General features: G+C 40.7%; 1 protein-coding gene across 1 annotated transcript in view; it reads right to left on the bottom strand.

Moving 5' to 3' along the window:
• The window catches only part of KCNH6 (potassium voltage-gated channel subfamily H member 6), a 45,712-nt gene that overhangs the window by 15,828 nt on the left and 12,129 nt on the right, over positions 1 to 17,755 (bottom strand). Inside the window, exons 5-8 of the mRNA XM_044673882.1 lie at positions 12,966 to 13,391; positions 6,790 to 7,189; positions 3,549 to 3,748; positions 807 to 1,032 (exon numbers count right to left, since the gene is read on the bottom strand). Of these exons, the coding sequence (XP_044529817.1) occupies positions 807 to 1,032; positions 3,549 to 3,748; positions 6,790 to 7,189; positions 12,966 to 13,391 (1,252 nt within the window). The remainder of the gene's footprint in view (positions 1 to 806; positions 1,033 to 3,548; positions 3,749 to 6,789; positions 7,190 to 12,965; positions 13,392 to 17,755) is intronic.

Here is a 17,755-nt window from a genome sequence, read left to right as displayed (position 1 = left end):
ACTGTAAAGCATTATATGCCATTATACATATAGCATTATACACAAAGCCCTGGGCATAGAATGGCTACTCAATGCACATTGCTGGACAAGAGTGTGGCAATAATCCAGGAATCCCTGAATCTCAGGATCATGGAATTTCCAAGATAGAAAAGAGACCTCAGAGGTCATTAAGCACAAGCTGTCTCTGTATAGGAACCCCTTCTTCAATATCGCCAATAAATGGACATCCACTCTTTATGTGAGGATACCACCTTTTTCACCCCCAGTGAAGGAGAAGCCACGACCTTCCAACGCAGTCCATTCCATTTTAGAATTGGCTCTAATTTTGGAGAAATTTTCCTTTAAGTCAACTCTAAACCTATTTCTCTGCATTCTTACCCATTACTTCTAGCTTTGCCCCCTGGAGCCAAGCTAAACAAATCGAATTCTTTTCCCACATGATTGCTCTTCAAATGCATGAAGATTACTATCATATTCACAGCCCATCCCTCCCTGCACTTCTTTCTTGTTCAGATTTAATAATCTCGGTTCCTTCTATTAATCCATACATGACATAATTTCAAGGAGGAATTGTACCACAATGGGGGAAACCCCAACATCCCTGTCATATGTGTTGCTGCCCAAAAGGTCAGAGAGATCTGGTCAGACACAGGCATGGGGAAGATGCCAGGCCATGTTCTCTAGGAGAGCATGAGCACCTGGGGGGTGGAATATAATAAGGATCCCTCTTTCTCTTGGCCCACTGAGTTCCCCTTCTTAGACTGCCTGGCCCACTCCACCTAGAATGGCCACAACAATGTCCTCACGCAGAATCTCAATGGAGCCTCTGGAAATGAAGTAGAGTGTGGTCAGTACATCCCCGTAATGCACCAGCGTGTCGCCTGGAGGTGCATGTGTGGTCTTGAACTTCATGGCCAAGGCACGAAGGCAGCCCTTGCTGGCACCCTGGAAAGCTTGGCAATGTTGCAACAGAGTGCGGTTCAGATGCAAGCAGATGTCGGCCTGCAAGCATTCAGGAAAACCCTTCAGCACCTGTGGAATAGGGTGGGATGTAATGGGGCAGGGGAAATAGAAACAGGGGTGACAGGAAAAATGACATCAGAAAGGAAGTGAATGGTCTTTAGGGAAAGGTTCCCAGAAATGGAGTTGGGCAGCCTAGAATGATTTGGTGTCATGCCAATCAGAGGAACCAGTCAGTCCTGAGGGAACCTTTGGAACGCTATATCAGGTACCAGAATGGTTCCTAAATAAGGGCTAGTTGGCTCAGTTCTGGAGTTTGGAGTATTCTGGGAAAGGTACTAAACCAGACCTCTCTGGCAAGAGAGGGAAAGGGATTTGAAAAAAGAGGGAAGGGAAAGGTGGTAGATCTCTATATGGATTCCTTGGTCAAACACTTCATTTTTAATCACTTCCTTCCTTCTATCTCTACTCTCTAAAAAGAGGGCACAAATATAAAAAATGGACACCAAATAGGACTTTTTAGTTAGAAAGAACCTTGCTGTTGTTATTATTTGACTGACTCTTTGTGACCCCACTGGGGGTTTTCCTGGTAGAGATACTAGAGTGGTTTGCCATTTTCTTTTCCAGCTCATTTTACAGATGAGGAAACTGAGGCAAACAGGGTTAAATGACTTGCCCAGAGTAACATACCTAGTAAGTGTCTAAGGCCATATCCGAACTTTGGAAGAGGAGTCTTCCTGACTCTAGGCCCAGCTCTCTATCCACTTTACCACCTAGCTGCCCCAAAATCCCTTCCTACCCCCACCATCATTTTATAGACAAGAAAAGTGAGGCTCAGGAATGTTAACTAATTTACCCAGGGTCACACAGATGGTGAAACATGATTTAAATCCAGATTTTCCAGTGCTAACTATTATACTGTGCTGTCTTATTTTAAAATGCAGTAGAACAAAATGCTCCAAGTGCTTTATAAACTAAAAAATTCTTTGTAAAAATAAGTTGTGATGACTGCAGTGATGATAGAGTTGAGTCTCTACATTGGATTCCTGGTTGGTCAACAAGTTAGGCATAGGGAAAATCTGATCACTAGCACCACCAGAGGACAGCTAGAATTTGATCTGAATGGGAGTGAAGGTCCCAAACTGTGGAGCATCTTGTCATAAAGAGGAGCAAAGAAGAAATAGGAATAGTTCTCTCCCTCACACTTTAGTTTCCTATTTCTCACCTGCTTTCTCCTCTCTCATGCTCATTTTTTTCATTCATTCATTAATTCAACAAACATCTATTATGCATCTATTGTGTGTGTACAGAGACTGTGCAAGGCACTGGGGATAGGGAAGAGATAAAAGTTCAGATCTTAGCCACACCACTCACCTACTTTCTCCTCACTCTCATTCATTTAGTCATTCAGGGAACAAATGAATCTGCCTTAAAGAGAGATGTGGCTGCCTTTCTGGCCCTTAATTAAATGGAATCAAAACATTTCAGCCCAATTGGCAAGTCTCTAGCATGGTATTTCAAGATGTGTGACTCTGGGAAAAAAATACCCCCTCCTCTCATACCTTCCATCTTAGAATCAATACTGTACTTTGGTTTCTAAGGCAGAAGAGGGGAAAGGGCAAGGCAGTAGGATCACACAGCTAGGAAGTGTCTGAACCCAAGTTTGAACCCAAGTTTGAACCCAAGACCTCTTGTTTCTAGGCCTGGCTCTTAATCTACTAAGCAAGAAAGCAAGTGAGAGAGAGAGAAAGGAAGAGAAAGGGAGAAAGGAAGAAAGAAAGGAAGAGAAGAAAGAAAAAGAAGAAAGAAAGAGAGAGGGAAAGAAAGGAAGAAAGAAAGAGAAGAGAAAAAAGAAAAAAAAGAAAAAGAAAGAGAAGGAAAGAAGAAAGAGAAGGGAAAAAGGAAGAAAGAGAAGAAAAAAGGAAAGAAAGAAAAGAAAAGAAAGAAGGAAAGAAAGGAAGAAGGAAAAAAGAAAGAAAGAAAAAGAAAGAAAGACTGTTGTTTACTTTCCAAACCCAGGCAGGTGTCCTACAAGGTGCAGCAGATCTATCAGGGTTATCATTATCAGAGTTCTTCTTCTGCCTTAAATACTTATTTATGGCTATAAAGGAAATCATATCATTAATTAGATGAAATGTGAAGGATTGTGGTATAGTGGAATTAGTAAATCCATGCATTGTACTTATGTTTTGCCTTTTCTTCCTAAGGCTAAGTGTGTGTGTGTGTGTGTGTGTGTGTGTGTGTGTGTGTGTGTGTGTGTGTGTCTGTGTGTGTGAATACATTTGTATTTTCACACCAAGGATACTAGTTCAGAAAATGTCTTAGTGGTAGCAGTACAGTTGAGGAGCACTTATTGAAACAAACAAAAAACCTAGCCATTTGAACCTATGGCTCAAGAAAAAACCACTCAATATGTGCTTACTAATTGTTCTTTCCTCATTTAGTTTAGACAATATCTGAAGCTTGGTTTTTAGCTATCACCATTAGAGTTATATAGTCAGTGTATCTTGCCTTGTCTCCCCTGCTGAATAGTTCCTTCACTTACCCACCTTCCTACTGTACCTCACTAGGTCAAGCTTCCAACTTACTGCATTCATATCGATACCATTTGTGTAGGACCAAGCATGCTGAAAATACTCCTCGAGGCGCTGCCGTAGTGGATTGGGGATCTGGTGGAATCGGATAAACTCTTTGACCCGAAGCATCTGCGTGTGATAGCGAGCAGTACCCGAGTATAACCTCTGGATGATAGCTGACACATTGCCAAAGATACTGGCATACATGAGGGCTGAGGGGAGAAGCAGAAAGTAAGTTCCTATTATTCAGCAGCCTCAATGTCTTGGGTTGAGAGCTACTGCAACACCGTTCCTCCAGACCCTCTGCAACTTCAAACATGATTTTTCCCTAGCAGCATCATGATGAGCTAATTTTGTACCCAAGGCAAAGAATATAATTTTGTCAACATTTTGCCCTCCCTAACCTAAAGGTATGTTCTGTTGGGAAAATTGAGACTATATTGGGAAACCTTTCCCAAATCCTCTTTTATTTATTTATTTGTTTGTTTATTTTCTCCAACTCCCCCCTTTTAAAAAACAAAAAACAAAATCTTTACTTTTTGTTTTAGAATTAATACTGTGTATTGGTTCCAAGAAAGAAGAGTGGTTAAGGATTAGGAAATGGAAGTAAAGTGTCTTGTCCAGCTAGGAAGTTTGAAGCTAGAATTGAATCCCAGACTTCTTGTCTCTAAGCCTAGCTCTCAAACCATTGAGCCACCTAGCTGCCCCTGACCTTTTTATTATAGCTTGTTTCGTTTTTGTTTGCATGTTCTCTCCACACTAGATTGTAAGCTACTTAAAGGCAGGAACTATTGCTTATCTTTTTTGTATATCCAGCTCATAGCACAGTGCCTGGTATTTAGTAAGCATTTAATAAATGTTCTATTGATTGATTCTGCCCCCCCCCCTCTTGATTTTGTATGTCCCTTATCTTTGAGCATCCAAGAAAAGTGCCTAAAGCTCTTGTATTGGCCCGGTTTCCCAGGCTTGCTTGCTTTCTTCCTTTCTTTCTTTCTTCCTTCCTTCCTTTCTTCCTTTCTTCCTTCCTTCCTTTCTTTCTTTCTTTCTTTCTTTCTTTCTTTCTTTCTGAGTTTCCTTGGAGCCAAGGACCCTCAGGGCACCATTCTTCCTAGGTCCCCATGAAAATTGAGGAACAAAAAGCTAGGGACCATCAACCACTTTGGTGAAGAAAAAAAACAAAACCCTATGGATTCCCTAACCTACCCATTTCCACTTGCCACTTCTTAGCCCTCCAAAGAAAATCTTCACTAAAACACAGTAACTTTCCAATTTACTTGGAAAGTTTTTGGCAACAAAATCATTATGAGTAATGAGTATTTCCTATTCCTTCTCCTGTCCTCTCTCCTGTTTGAAACTCCCCTGGTCTAGACAGACTTAGATTCAAGGAAAACAAAAGGAGGAAAAAATATTTTCTTTCAATTGTGTACATTTTGTTCTTACACTATTCAAAATCTCTTGGGGTTTGTTTTTTTCCTGAAATTTTATCTTCAACTCTGTCTGCTATTGTAAGTAAACCAAATTATACATAGTGCTACATTTACAGTCCTGGGGGAATTGGGAGCAATGTTTGAAAAGGAACAAACAAAATGATATTTGATATTTTAAAGGGCACAAATAAAGAATATTGAGAGATAACATGCTATAGGGGACAGAGGGTTTGTCCTAGGGTCAGGAAGACCTAGGTTGAAGTGTTGCCTCTGATACCTATTATTTATTTGATTATGGACAAGTTTCAATTTCTTGGTGCTTTAGTCAGTTCTCTAAGATGTTGAGTTGCTGGGACTGTGGCATGGTGAACAGAGGTCCAGGCCTGGAGTTGGGATGGCTTAGGTTCAAATCTGATCTCAGATACTTCCTAGCTGTGTGACCTTGGGAAAGTCATTTAACCCCTATTGCCTAGCCCTGTGATGGGCAACCTTTTGAGCTTGGGGTGTCAAAATTCAACAAAAAAAACAAGCATAACTCGGGTGGTGTGTCACTTTGAGAAAAAGAAAACCCATAATTTCATGATATTTATAGTTTAAATAACAAAAATGTATAATTGTAATATATAACTGTATTTAATAAACCAAAACAGGTTTATTAATAGGTTAATTAATATAGGCAGAATTATCATCTATAGTGCACAGAGCGTCTACACTATAGTACAGCAAATGTTTCATCCTTGGCATGTGGCCCCTTACTTCTCTGTATGTGGCTGCATGTCATCAAAAATGGCTATACGTGTCATAGGTTTGCCATCACCAGCCTAGCCCATACCACTCTTTTGCCTTAGAACCAATATGTAGTTTTGTTGTTGTTGTTGAAAATAGAGTTTATTTTGTCACTGATATTTGAAATTTTACTGAACAATACATAGTATTGGTTCTAAGGCAGAAGGTAAAGGTTTTAAAAAAATAATAATAATTTCCACATGTACCATATCATAGGTCTAGACCAATATATTTATAAACAAATATATAATATATTATAAATCAATATAATAAAATGTATATGTATATAATATATGACATATATTATATACATTTTGTTCTTACACTATTCAAAATCTCTTGAGGTTTGTTTATATATGTGATATAATATGTAATATAATATATAAAATATAATATTGAATTATATATACATATATATACTTCAATTCTCCCCAAACTTTATGTTTCTATCCCAGACAATAGCACACCATAAATCGTATTTAGTAATATTCCATAGCCCATTTGGAGGCCTCCTATCCCTACTTTTTTCTTTTTATATAATTCTTACCTTCTGTCTTAGTAACAACTCTAAGACGGAAGGGGAAGTGCTAGGCAATTGGAGTTCGGTGACTTGCCCAGGATCCCACAATTAGGAAGTGTCTGAGACCAGATTTGAACCCAGGTCCTGCCTACTCTGTCCACTGTGCCATTTAGCTTCCCCCTCCTGTCCATTCTTAACCCCTACCATGCCACTACTCTATGCTGGGGAAACTTTTTTCTATTTTCAATTCACCTTGGTTGGAGAAAAGATCCCCCAGAATAGCCAGGACTGTCAATTAAAAAAAAAATAACCATAAGCATAGAACTTGCCATAATGCATGATAAGAATGGAATTGCTTTTCATGAGATGCCAGTGAGAATACCATCTCAGAAACAAACATATTATAGACATAGTCATTACAAGTGGCCATTCCCAAGGTCATGAGTGGGTAGAGGATGAGCAGAGGAGAGGGTGGAACAGGAAGGAAGAAGTCTTTGCCCCACCGGGAACCCTCACTCACAGCCAATGAGCATGACACAGATGGAAAAGATCTTCTCAGGATTGGTGTTGGGGGACACGTTGCCAAAACCCACACTAGTGAGGCTGCTGAAGGTGAAATAGAGAGCGGTGACATATTTATCTTTGATGGAGGGGCCCGAAGCCACGTCACTCTCATTGTAGCGCTTGCCAATCTGGTCACCCAGGTTGTCTAGCCATCCAATCTTGTGTTCCAGGTAGGGGCGCTCTACATTGCCGATAGCGTACCAGATGCAGGCCAGCCAGTGGGCGATGAGGGCAAAGGTACACATGAGGAGGAAGAGTACAGCGGCGCCATATTCCGAGTAGCGGTCTAGCTTCCGGGCCACTCGAACCAATCGTAGCAGCCTTGCTGTCTTTAGAAGCCCAATCAGCGTGGTGGTCTGGGATAAAGGAAAGGGTAAACGGATAAAGGGATGCTAAAGGCATTGGGCAAGCAGCCCAGATCTTAGGGCAACAATACAGTAATTTATCCATCCACTCCCTCCCTCCACTTGTTCGTTTAATTTCAACAGTACATTGTTCCAACACCTGCCATTTGCAAAGCACCACTGGGGATACAAAGATGAAAACTGACACAGTCCTTATGCTCAAGTGACTTACAGTCTAATAGAGATCATAACACATCCACACCAATTACGTAGGATAATGGGGAGAACATGATAGGGGACAAGGAAAGTGAGGCAAAGGGCCAAGAGAAATTTGAGGAGGCAGAGAGAAGAGATTACCTTCACCTGGGCTGGGGACAGTAGAAGGGCTGGTGAAGGAGGTGACAGATGGATGAGTCAGGAAGAGAGATGGAGTTCAGTAGATGGAACAGGGCAAGAGTTTATTCTAAACATGTTGCTCTTGTTTAGTCATTTAAGTCATGAATGATTCCTTGTGACCCCATTTGGGTTTTTTTGGGGGGAGATACTGGTGTGGTCTGCCATTTTCTTCCCCAGATGATGAGGAAACTGAGGCAAACGGGGTTAAAGGGGAGAGGGAAAAGAAAGAGAACCAAGGGACAGACACTGTGCTTAGTGCTTTACAGATATTATCTCATTTGACTCCCATGACAATCTTGGGAGATAGATGCTATCATTATTCCCATTTTATGGTCAAGGAAACTGAGGAAGGCAGAGATGAAGTGACTTGCCCAGAACCACATAGTAAGATAGTGTCTGAAGCTTGATTGACCTCAGATCTTCTTAATTCCAAGATAGCTGCTTTATCTTGTTGATGTTCAGTTGTGTCAGGCTTTTTGTGACCCCATTTGGTATTTTCTTAGCAAGAATCCTGGAATGGTTTGCCATTTCCTTCTCTGGTGGATTAAGGCAAACAGATGTTAAATGATTTGCCTAGGACTGGACAGCTCTTGAGGGTCTAAGTTCAGATTTGAACTCAGGTCTTCCTGACTCTAAGCCCAGAGCTCTATCCTCTGAGCCACCTAAACTACTTCTATTGCTATATCTACCACTGAGGAAATTTTATTTTAGTTGATAGAGGTGAAACATAAATGTGTAAGATTAAAAATTAATATCCAAATACTCCAAGTATTATATTTAATAAATTTATTAATAATAACTTAAAGCAAGAGGAAAGTAAAAAGGGAGCTAACTCAGCCGTGCACACAGAAAAAGAGAGAAGGCAGGCTTACCACAAACTTAAAAACAACACATGAAGACGCAACATGGACAAAAATAAAAGTTATTTTTTGCTTCAAGTTAATATATATATTGCTTCAAGTTAATATTAATAAATTTTTAAATATAATACTTGGAGTATTTGGATATTAATTTTTAATCTTACAAATGATATAAACTTTAAGAACAATTATAGGGCAATAGGTGAGACTGTAGATAATAATGTAAGTGCATATGTTAGTGCTGGGGTGTAGCAAGATATAGAGAACAGAGTGCTGGACTTGAAGTCCCCAGATTCAGATCCTACCTTGAATACTTACAGGTGTGAGACCACATAGACAAGTCACTTTACTTTTCCAAGACCTAGGAAACCATCTAAGACTCATTGGCTAAGTGACAACTAGACTGGGAATTGAACAGCCTACATACAACTATGTCAGTGCTTAAGGGGCATACCCTAATGCTGTGTTGGCGAAGATGTGGCACTTTCTCCCTCAGCTCTCTCTGGTAATGCTGGGGCTCTCAGACAGCTTGAATTTGCCCTCTGGGCACTCGAACTCTCAAGGTTCACCAGCACTGCCTGGCTTAATCTGAGTGAGGTGTTTGGGAAAACTTTTTGGAGGAGGTGAGTTTGAAACATGTGGTTTTCCTTCCTAGGTCCTAGATGGAATGTGATTCAAAAGTTTGAGAGTTAGGATTATGGAATATTAAGGGTCTTGCATCTTTTATATCTTGGAAATAAGAGTCTGGGGAAAAGGGAGGGGAAGAGAATGATAGAATCCTGGTCCCGAGAATCTGCTTACAGGCTGCTGTTGACCCTACCCTTGGGAGGAGGAGTCCAGCCTTTTAAGAATTGTGCTAGTAGGGATTAGCTAGGTGGCACAATGGATAGAGCTCCATGACTGGAGTTGGGAGAACTTGGGTTTAAATCTAGTCTCAGACACCGCCTAGCTGTCCCACCCTGGGCAAGTCACTTAACCTCAATTGCCTAGCCCTTAGTGCTCTTTGTTTTAGAATTCATACTAAGACAAGAAGGTAAAGGTTAAAAAAAAAAAAAAAAAGAATTATGCTAGTAGTACTGAAGCTACTTGCAGTAACTCCTAAGGAAACCAAAAATGGCGGTTGTTTAAACTCTGAATGTTATGGCTGGTGGGCATTAAGTTTTGCATGACTTCATATGTATAATGGGTATTGTATTTCTTGCCTTCTCAATGGGTGCCAGAGGGGATTAATGGGAGGGACAGAACTTGGAACTGAAGATAAAAATTAAAAACAAAATTTTATGATCAATATGGAAATGTTTTGCATGATAATACATGTATAACCCAAATCAAATTGCTTGCCAGCTCCAAGAGGAGGGAAGAAAGAGAGGGAGGGAGACAATTCAGATCATATAATTTTGGAAAACTGCTGTGGAAATTTGTAAATACATGTAATTGGTAAAATAAAATATCTTTATAATAAGAAAAAATATACTATGTATGTTAGGGACACGTGGAGGATCTCCTGATAGAATTGCTGATAGATGAGATGATGATAATAATATATAACAGTGAGACTGATCAGTTAGCTTCCATTTTGCTTCTGCATTGTCTTCTAAGGACAATGACCTTAGAACTGGGAATGGATAGAACAAAAATGGTTAGTGGGAGTGGAGGTCTAAAATAAACGAGGAGTAGAAATCCAGAAGAAAACATATGATTTATCATTTGTTTACATGGGTATAGAATTTGGGATTTTAGTTTTAAAAGGTTACTTTATCATAAAAATGAATAATAAAGAAATAGATTTTGAGTGATTTCATATATATATATATATATATATACATATATATATATCCCAGTGAAATTGCTTGACAGCTCTGGGTTGGGGAGAGAAGAAGGGAGGGAGACAACAAGAATCGTGTAACCATGGACAAAAATGTAAAAACTAAATTAAGTAATAAACAAACAAACAAATAAATAAATGAAGAGCTGATTGGGAAGCACCAATTTGGGGTGCAGATTCAAAGTTTTTGTTATTGGTAGATCTGCATAGTCAAAAAAGTTTGGAGACCACTGTTCTGGCGGATGGAGAAAACTCGGATATGATTGGTGAACTCTGTAACAGCTTGCGGGTAGTGGTGGTAGGAGAACCTCTATAAAACTGAAGAAAGGCAAATTTTCCAATTTTTGAAAAAAGAAAAAGGGTGTGTGATGCAAACTATAGATCAAGGATGCTGACTTCTCTTCCTGGCAGACTTAACTTGGGGTTAAGAAGAATTCTTAACTCGGGGTCTGTGAACTTGTTTTATAGATATTTTGGTAATAGAACTGGTGTTCTTTGTGATCATTTATGTTTTATTTTATGCATTTAAAAACATTATTCTTAGAAGGGGTCTGTAGGCTTCACTGGACTGCTGAAGGGGTCCAGGTCACAAAAACGATTAAGCATTCCTGTTTTAGAACATATTATTAAAGGGGTGAGTAGGAGACTACCTAGAAAGGGAAGCAGTGTTCTCTAAAAGTCAGCTGGTTTCATCAAGAACTGATCATATAGGTCTAAATTAATTTCCTTTTTTGAAAGGGAAATTAGATGAGTCAATCATGGGAAAGTAACATGCTTAGCTCATTGGATCATAGATTTAGAGTGAGAAGAGGCCCTGGTGATGAGTCTAAATCTCTCATTTTACAGAGAAAACTGAGGTCTGGAAGGTTAAGTAATTTGCCCAAGGACAATATAGTTAGTATGCATTAGAAGTAGGATTTGAACTTAAATCATTTGGTATCAGAGCTAACAGTCTTTTAGCTAGACTGTGCTGATTTCTTTTGTTTTGTTCTTTTCCTTTTTTTACCCTTAGTTTCCATCTTAGGATCAATTCTAGGTATTGGTTCCAAGGCAGAAGAGAGGTAAGGGTTAAGCAATTGGGGTTAAGTGACTTGTCCAGGGTCACCCAGCTAGGAAGTGTCTGAGGCCAGATTTGAATACAAGACCTCCTGTCTCTAGACCTGGTTCTTAATCCACTGAGCCACCTAACTGCCCCCTGCCTTAGTTTTTCATCTGTAAAATGGGCAAACATTGGAGAAGGAAATGGCAAACCACTCCAGTATCTTTGTCAAAAAAACTCCATGGACAAAAAGTTCATAGGAGCATGTAGTGTCACATAGGGTAACAACTGAATGACCAAAGAGTAACAACAACAAGCTAATAATATCAAATTCAAGTAGAAATGGGGCCACTAAATTGTACATAAGGATCCCTCAGTAGCTAGGTGGCCCAGTGCATACAGCACTGGGCCTAGAGAGAGGAAGATCTGAGTTCAGATCTGGCTTTAGACATTTCCTAGCCGTGTGACCCTGGGCAAGTCACTTAATTCTACTTGCCTCAGTTTCCTCATTTGTAAAATAAGCTGGAGAAGGAAATGATAACTGATTCCAGTAGAGAAAACCTCAAATGGGGTCATGAAGAATTGGACAATAATTAATAAGCATTTGAAAAATTTCTCAGACCATGTTTGTGGAAAAGATGGAAAGATATGATAGTTAGGTGGCTTCTTTTAGAAGCTGGTTGTATGATTGGACCCAAAGAATAGTCAACAATGACCATATATAAACCTAGAGGGAGGTGTCTAGTAGAGTGTCTCAGGGATTTGTCCTGGATATGTGCTTTTCAGTGTTTTTATCAATGATTTGGATGAATGTATATATGCTTGTTGTCTTTGTGGATGTCCCAAAGTTTAGAGGAAAAGCTAACATATTATCTGGATGACAGTGCCTGGCACATAGTAGGTGCTTAATAAATGCTCATTGATTGTTTGACAGAATCTAGGTCCAAAATAATTTTTGACAAGCTAGATTCATGTGCCAAAAAAAGTTGGGAGACAGTATAGTGAAAAGTGTGCTTTACTGAAAGTCTGGATATTTGTTCAAATCCCATCTTTGCCACTTACTAGCTAAGTGACACTGTATGTGTATGAAATTCATTTCACAACCTTTGACCTCAGTTTTCTCTTCTGGTAAATTAAGGGATTGGACTAGGTAGCCTTTGAGGGCTCTTTTTGCCCTCCATCTATAATTCTATGAATAAGATGATATTTAATGGGAATAAATGCAAAGTTCTGACCTAATAAGCCCCTAAGCACTTTGTCCAGGGGTCTAGAATTCTAACGCTATGGCTGATTAGCTTTGGAGAAGGTACCGAATCCTGCCAAATGTGGATACTAAGGAGCATGTGGATGACAAAAGAGAGAGAGAGAGAGAGCTAATAGATGTTTAAGATGTATAAAAGAAAGCACCATATTGTAGTGGAGGAAATATTAATTAAGAAATCAGGAGTCTAGAGCACAGACTATGCCATTTACTTGCTTTATGACTTCATTTCTCTGGACTTCAGATTCCCTGTTAATAAAATGGGAATATTTGAAGATCTCTAAGATCTCTTACAAATTTAACCATTTTATGAGCCAATGATGGAGGAAACCCTGGGGACATAATAGATGGGTCTCATGACAGCCAAGAGAGGTTAGTAACTCAGTACCTTTCCTGGTATCTCTCACCTCATCAGAACCAGTGTGGAAGATGAGAAGATCAAAGGGAATTGCGGCCACCATGTCGATGAGAAACCAACCCTTGAAGTAATGTACAGCGATCTTGCCTGGATGGCTCACCACTTCATCGTTGGAGTTGACGTAAGTGGTTCGGAAGTTGATGACAATGTCCACGATGAACATGATATCCACAATGAGCTCTACCACAGTGAGTGGGTTACAGGTGTAGCCACAGTTCCAGTGCCTGGACTCTTCTTGGTCATTGAGTAGAAAGGCAGCTGAGTAGGGAGTGAAGACAGCTGTGTAGATGACCAGAAGCAGGATCAGCCAGTCCCACACAGCCTTGAAGGGACTGTAATGCAGGATGGTCCATCCATGAATTCGGGGAGCCTGCAACTTGTATTCAGGAAGCACATCTGCTCCCAGGGACAAGACCTGTGTGGGAAGAACAAAGGAATAGGGTTTGGATTGGAGTAGGTACAGTGAGAGGGAGCCTAAGAAGAAGAGTGAGCATGAGGAGAAGGGGTATGTGAAAGGAAGGCATCTGGGATGGGTAATTGTGAGGGGATGAAATCTATGAGAGGATGGAGTCTAAGAGGAATGAATATTAGTAAGGAATGAATGAGAAGGATAGGGTTTATGGGGAGGGAACAATGATAATAATGCCATTTATATGGTGCTTTAAATTTTGCAAAGTGCTTCACAAACATTTCTTTTTCTCTTTGCAACAACCCTGGATGATAGGTGCTCTTATTATCCCCATTTTATAGATGAGGAACCTGAGGCAAGCAGCATTGAAGTGAGTTGCCCAGGGTCACCTAGCTAGTGTCTGAGCCCAGATTTCAACTCTGGTCTTTCTAACTGCAGGTCCAGTGCACTATTCACTTTATGGGGCCTATAAGAAATGAATGAAGGAATGCCATCAGTGGATGGATACTAAAAAGGAGGGAATATCAGTGAGGAGTGAATGCAAAGAGATGGTGTCTGTGAGGTATGAGGTCTATGAGGGGATAAGTCAGAGAGGGGCAAGTATGTGGGAATGGGGTCAGTGAAGCATTAGTCTGAGGGTGGCCCTCTCACTACACTCAATCTTCTATCCAGATGAGCAAAAACAGAATTTAGTTGAGTTCTTCTTTAAGAAAAGCTGGCCTTTTAAATTCCAAACTTCACCAAATAAATGTTGATGAACACTCACACTTATAAACTCACACTTGGCTTTACAAGATTCACCAGAGGATTCTTTTGAATAGAGCATTTTAAAGAGTGTGTGATTGATAGAAATTCAATTTTCACCCAGTTTTTCATAAACACTTCTGTTTTGTAAAGCAAGTCACACCTCACTTATTCCATGTAAACCAGCCCGGTAAAGTCAGCATCCCCACATATGCATGGACTTATGTACTTTATATGATCGTAGGAGCACACATCAAATCTGAGTCTCATTTCTCTGCTCCCACTCTCTTATTCTTCCTCCCACCCCAGGTCACAGCCCACGTTAGAAGAGACAAAATTAACCAATAAGAACTTGATGGAGAGGAGTGGAATAGACATTCAGGATCAGGGGATTGCCCTGGCTCTCAAATCAAGAAAGCTAGACAATGAGCTGCATGAAGGCAACTAAGGCTGCAATTAGGGATAAACAATAGTTGGAGAGGGAGAGTGATACATAAAATAATGCATCTATAGATACGACATGCTAGGAGAGGGGCAGCCTGTATTCCAGAGAGTCTGACCCTAAATTCCATGGAAGATTGGGAGGGAAAGTAGATCCCAGGAGAGGGGTACCATGTTTATAGGCCATTGGGGATAGCAGATTAATACATGATAGTGAGAGTTGGCAGAGCCTGAAAGCTGAGATATAACTTTACAGGGATGAAAGTCACCATATTAAGGAAGGATAGGGAGGAAGTATGCCCCTTTGGATGGTGGTACCCTGTGATAAAGTCCCATTTATGCTTTTATAGTTTTGGCTTTGAGGAAGGAACCAAATTTATTTATTTTTGTATCTCCCCACTTTACCCAGTATTCTGAATGGAGTAGGTATTCAAAAAGTGACTGATTAATGAATGAATGAATAAATGAACAAAGCAGTAGCATCCCTAAAGATGAGAGAACATGGTGTGCTAAGTGAAAGAAATGCCGAGAAAGAATATGAGACTTACCTTCCTTCCTGGGGAAAGAATAGGATAATAAGGTACTAGGCCATTGCATGAAGTACTATCCCTTTGGGACTTCAATAACTGAACCTCATCAAATTTACCCAAGACAGATCTTCTTTGTGCTAAATCCTGCTTTATTGAAAGTGACACCTTTTGCATGCCCTGTACCATGAGGAACTGGTGTAATGAATAAGAACACTGATAATTGTAACCCTGGCATTTCAGAGAATCACAGTGTGTGTCAGAGTTTGAGGGACCTTAGAACTCATCTAGTTCTACCCTTTCATATTACAGAAGAAGAAACTGAAGCACAGAGACCTTTTTTCCAATTCCTTCCTTTTATAGAAAAGAAAACTGAAGGGAAATGACTCCAGAATGCTCACAGAATCATGTAACCTGAACAGGTACATTCAAGGTCAAAATGCCCTGAGAGGATTACCTGACGCGTGTTGGTAATTGGTGTCCAGGAAGGGAGGATAAAGATAGGCAATTTTGACATGGAATAGACCTGAAAATTGGGTGCTTTGCCTCTCAAATCACTCTGCCCCAAAGGATAGATCTGTACAGGTCACACACCATATGTGCTCCATCCCCTCAATAAAGTAATTGTTCACTGTTGTCTCCAAGATTAAATATAAAATCCTCTATTTGGTTTTGAAAGCTCTTCATACCTGGCCCTTTCTTACCTTTCCAGTCTTCTACACCTTTCTTTCCTCCATGGATGCAGTGAAACTAGCCTTCTTGCTGTTTTTCATTCAAGACACTCTACCTTTCACCTCCATGCCTTTTCAATGGTTGTCACCTATGCCTGGACCACTCTCCCTCCTTATCTTTGTCTCCTGCCTACTCTGGTTACCATCAGCTAAAATCTTGCCTTCTGTAAGAGCAGTGGTTCCCAAACTTTTTGGCCTACTGCCCCCTATCCAGAAAAAAATATTACTTAGCGCCCCTGGAAATTAATTTTTTTTAAATTTTAATAGCAAGTAATAGGAAATATAAATGCATCGCTGTCCTCCTGGATAGCTACAGCACCCACCAGGGGGGCAGTGGCACCCATTTTGGGAATCACTGTGTAAGAGGTATTCTTCCATTCCTTCCCCATCCTTCTTAATGCCAGTGCCTTCTCTCGGCTATCTCCAGTTTATCCTAGCTATATCTTGTTTGTCCAAAGTTATTTGCATGCTGTCCTCCCATTACATTGTAAGCTCTGTTAGAGCAGGAATTCTTGTCTTGTGCTTTTCTTTTATCTCTAACTTTTATCACAGGGTCTGACACATAGTAGGTACCTAATTAAGTGCTTATCAACTTGACTTGTTTCACATTCTCATGCCCTGAAATCATCAGCATGCTCATGTCCGCCTTCTGCCCCCCAGCTCTTCCCATTTTGTCTTTAGACTGACACCTGGAATTTTGCTTGAAAGAGAAATAGTTCCCTTCCCCCACTTCCCACCCCAAGCCTTTCCCTAACCCACTGGGATAGGCAGATACTCCACTCACCCTATCTGGGCTTCCTTCTAGCATGTGTTCTTTAAGCATCACCCCTGAGTGCTCTTCCCCTGACCCCACCTTGGCATGGGATGGAGGCAATGGAGAGTGAAAGAAAGGGATTTGGTGGGTGCGAGGAGAGTGGGTCTGAAGAGCTGCAGGACTAGAAGAGAGCATCCTGTTGTGTGCACCAAACCAGGCTCTGGATGGATGGATACAGGGAAGGAATTGATTTTTCCACTGCCTGACTCAGGAGCCTCCAGGGCTAGATGGGAGGAGTCCCAGGAGGGAGAGGGAACAGAATGCTCTTGGTGCCCAGAGCAAGAGCTCATCAACATTTATCTAGTCACCTCTGTCATCTCCCTCACCCGCTAATGACCCTTCATCCACAGAGAGGAACAGCTGCCAACTCTGTTGCCTAGCAACTGAGGATGGTCAAGCCTGGGAAATGGGAAAGGTAGCTGGCTGGTTGGAGGATATTCAGCCTGGTTTGGGAGGTACCTTGGTTTCTCCTCTCTGAGAGTTAGGGGAGAAGTAGAGTGTACCCATGACTGTGCCACACAGCCCCATAACTATTTAGTCATGGGGAGATTTGAGTCCAATCTTTCCCCTTCACTGTCCTATGTATGAGCATTTAGAAGAGGCTTTGGGGTAGGGATAGTAGATGAAGCAGTGTTCCAATGCCAACAGTCCTAGGAAAGTGACCTGATATCTAGTCTTGGCAGGGCCTCTTTGATGATATGGAAAGAACACTTGATTCAGAGTCAGAGGTAGACGCTACTTCTCACCTTTGGGATTTTCCCTCTCTGTGCCTCAGTTTCCTCATATCTAAAATGAGGAGACTGGATTGGATTCCAAATCTTAACTTGGTGACTGTGAACTTGAAAAATTTCAATTACTGTAGTTCGACATAATTATAATCCTGTATTTAGAAATATTATTCTGAGAAGGAATCCATAGGTTTTACCCCTTCTCAAAGGGAACATGGCACATAATAAAGCTTAAGAATCCTTGGATTAGACGATCTTTGAGGTCCCTTCCAGCTTTATCATTAAATAAAAGAAGTGAAATGTTTATACCCAATTACCCTGAAGTCCTGTCATTCTTCCACCCCAGCTATCCCATAGGAATGAGGGCTGCATGTAGAGGACCCAG

The sequence above is a fragment of the Gracilinanus agilis genome, chromosome 4 (assembly GCF_016433145.1).
Source record: "Gracilinanus agilis isolate LMUSP501 chromosome 4, AgileGrace, whole genome shotgun sequence".
Lineage (NCBI taxonomy): Eukaryota > Metazoa > Chordata > Mammalia > Didelphimorphia > Didelphidae > Gracilinanus > Gracilinanus agilis.
The sequence above is the reverse complement of the archived record's forward strand: the minus strand, read 5'-3'. Positions and strand labels throughout refer to the sequence as shown.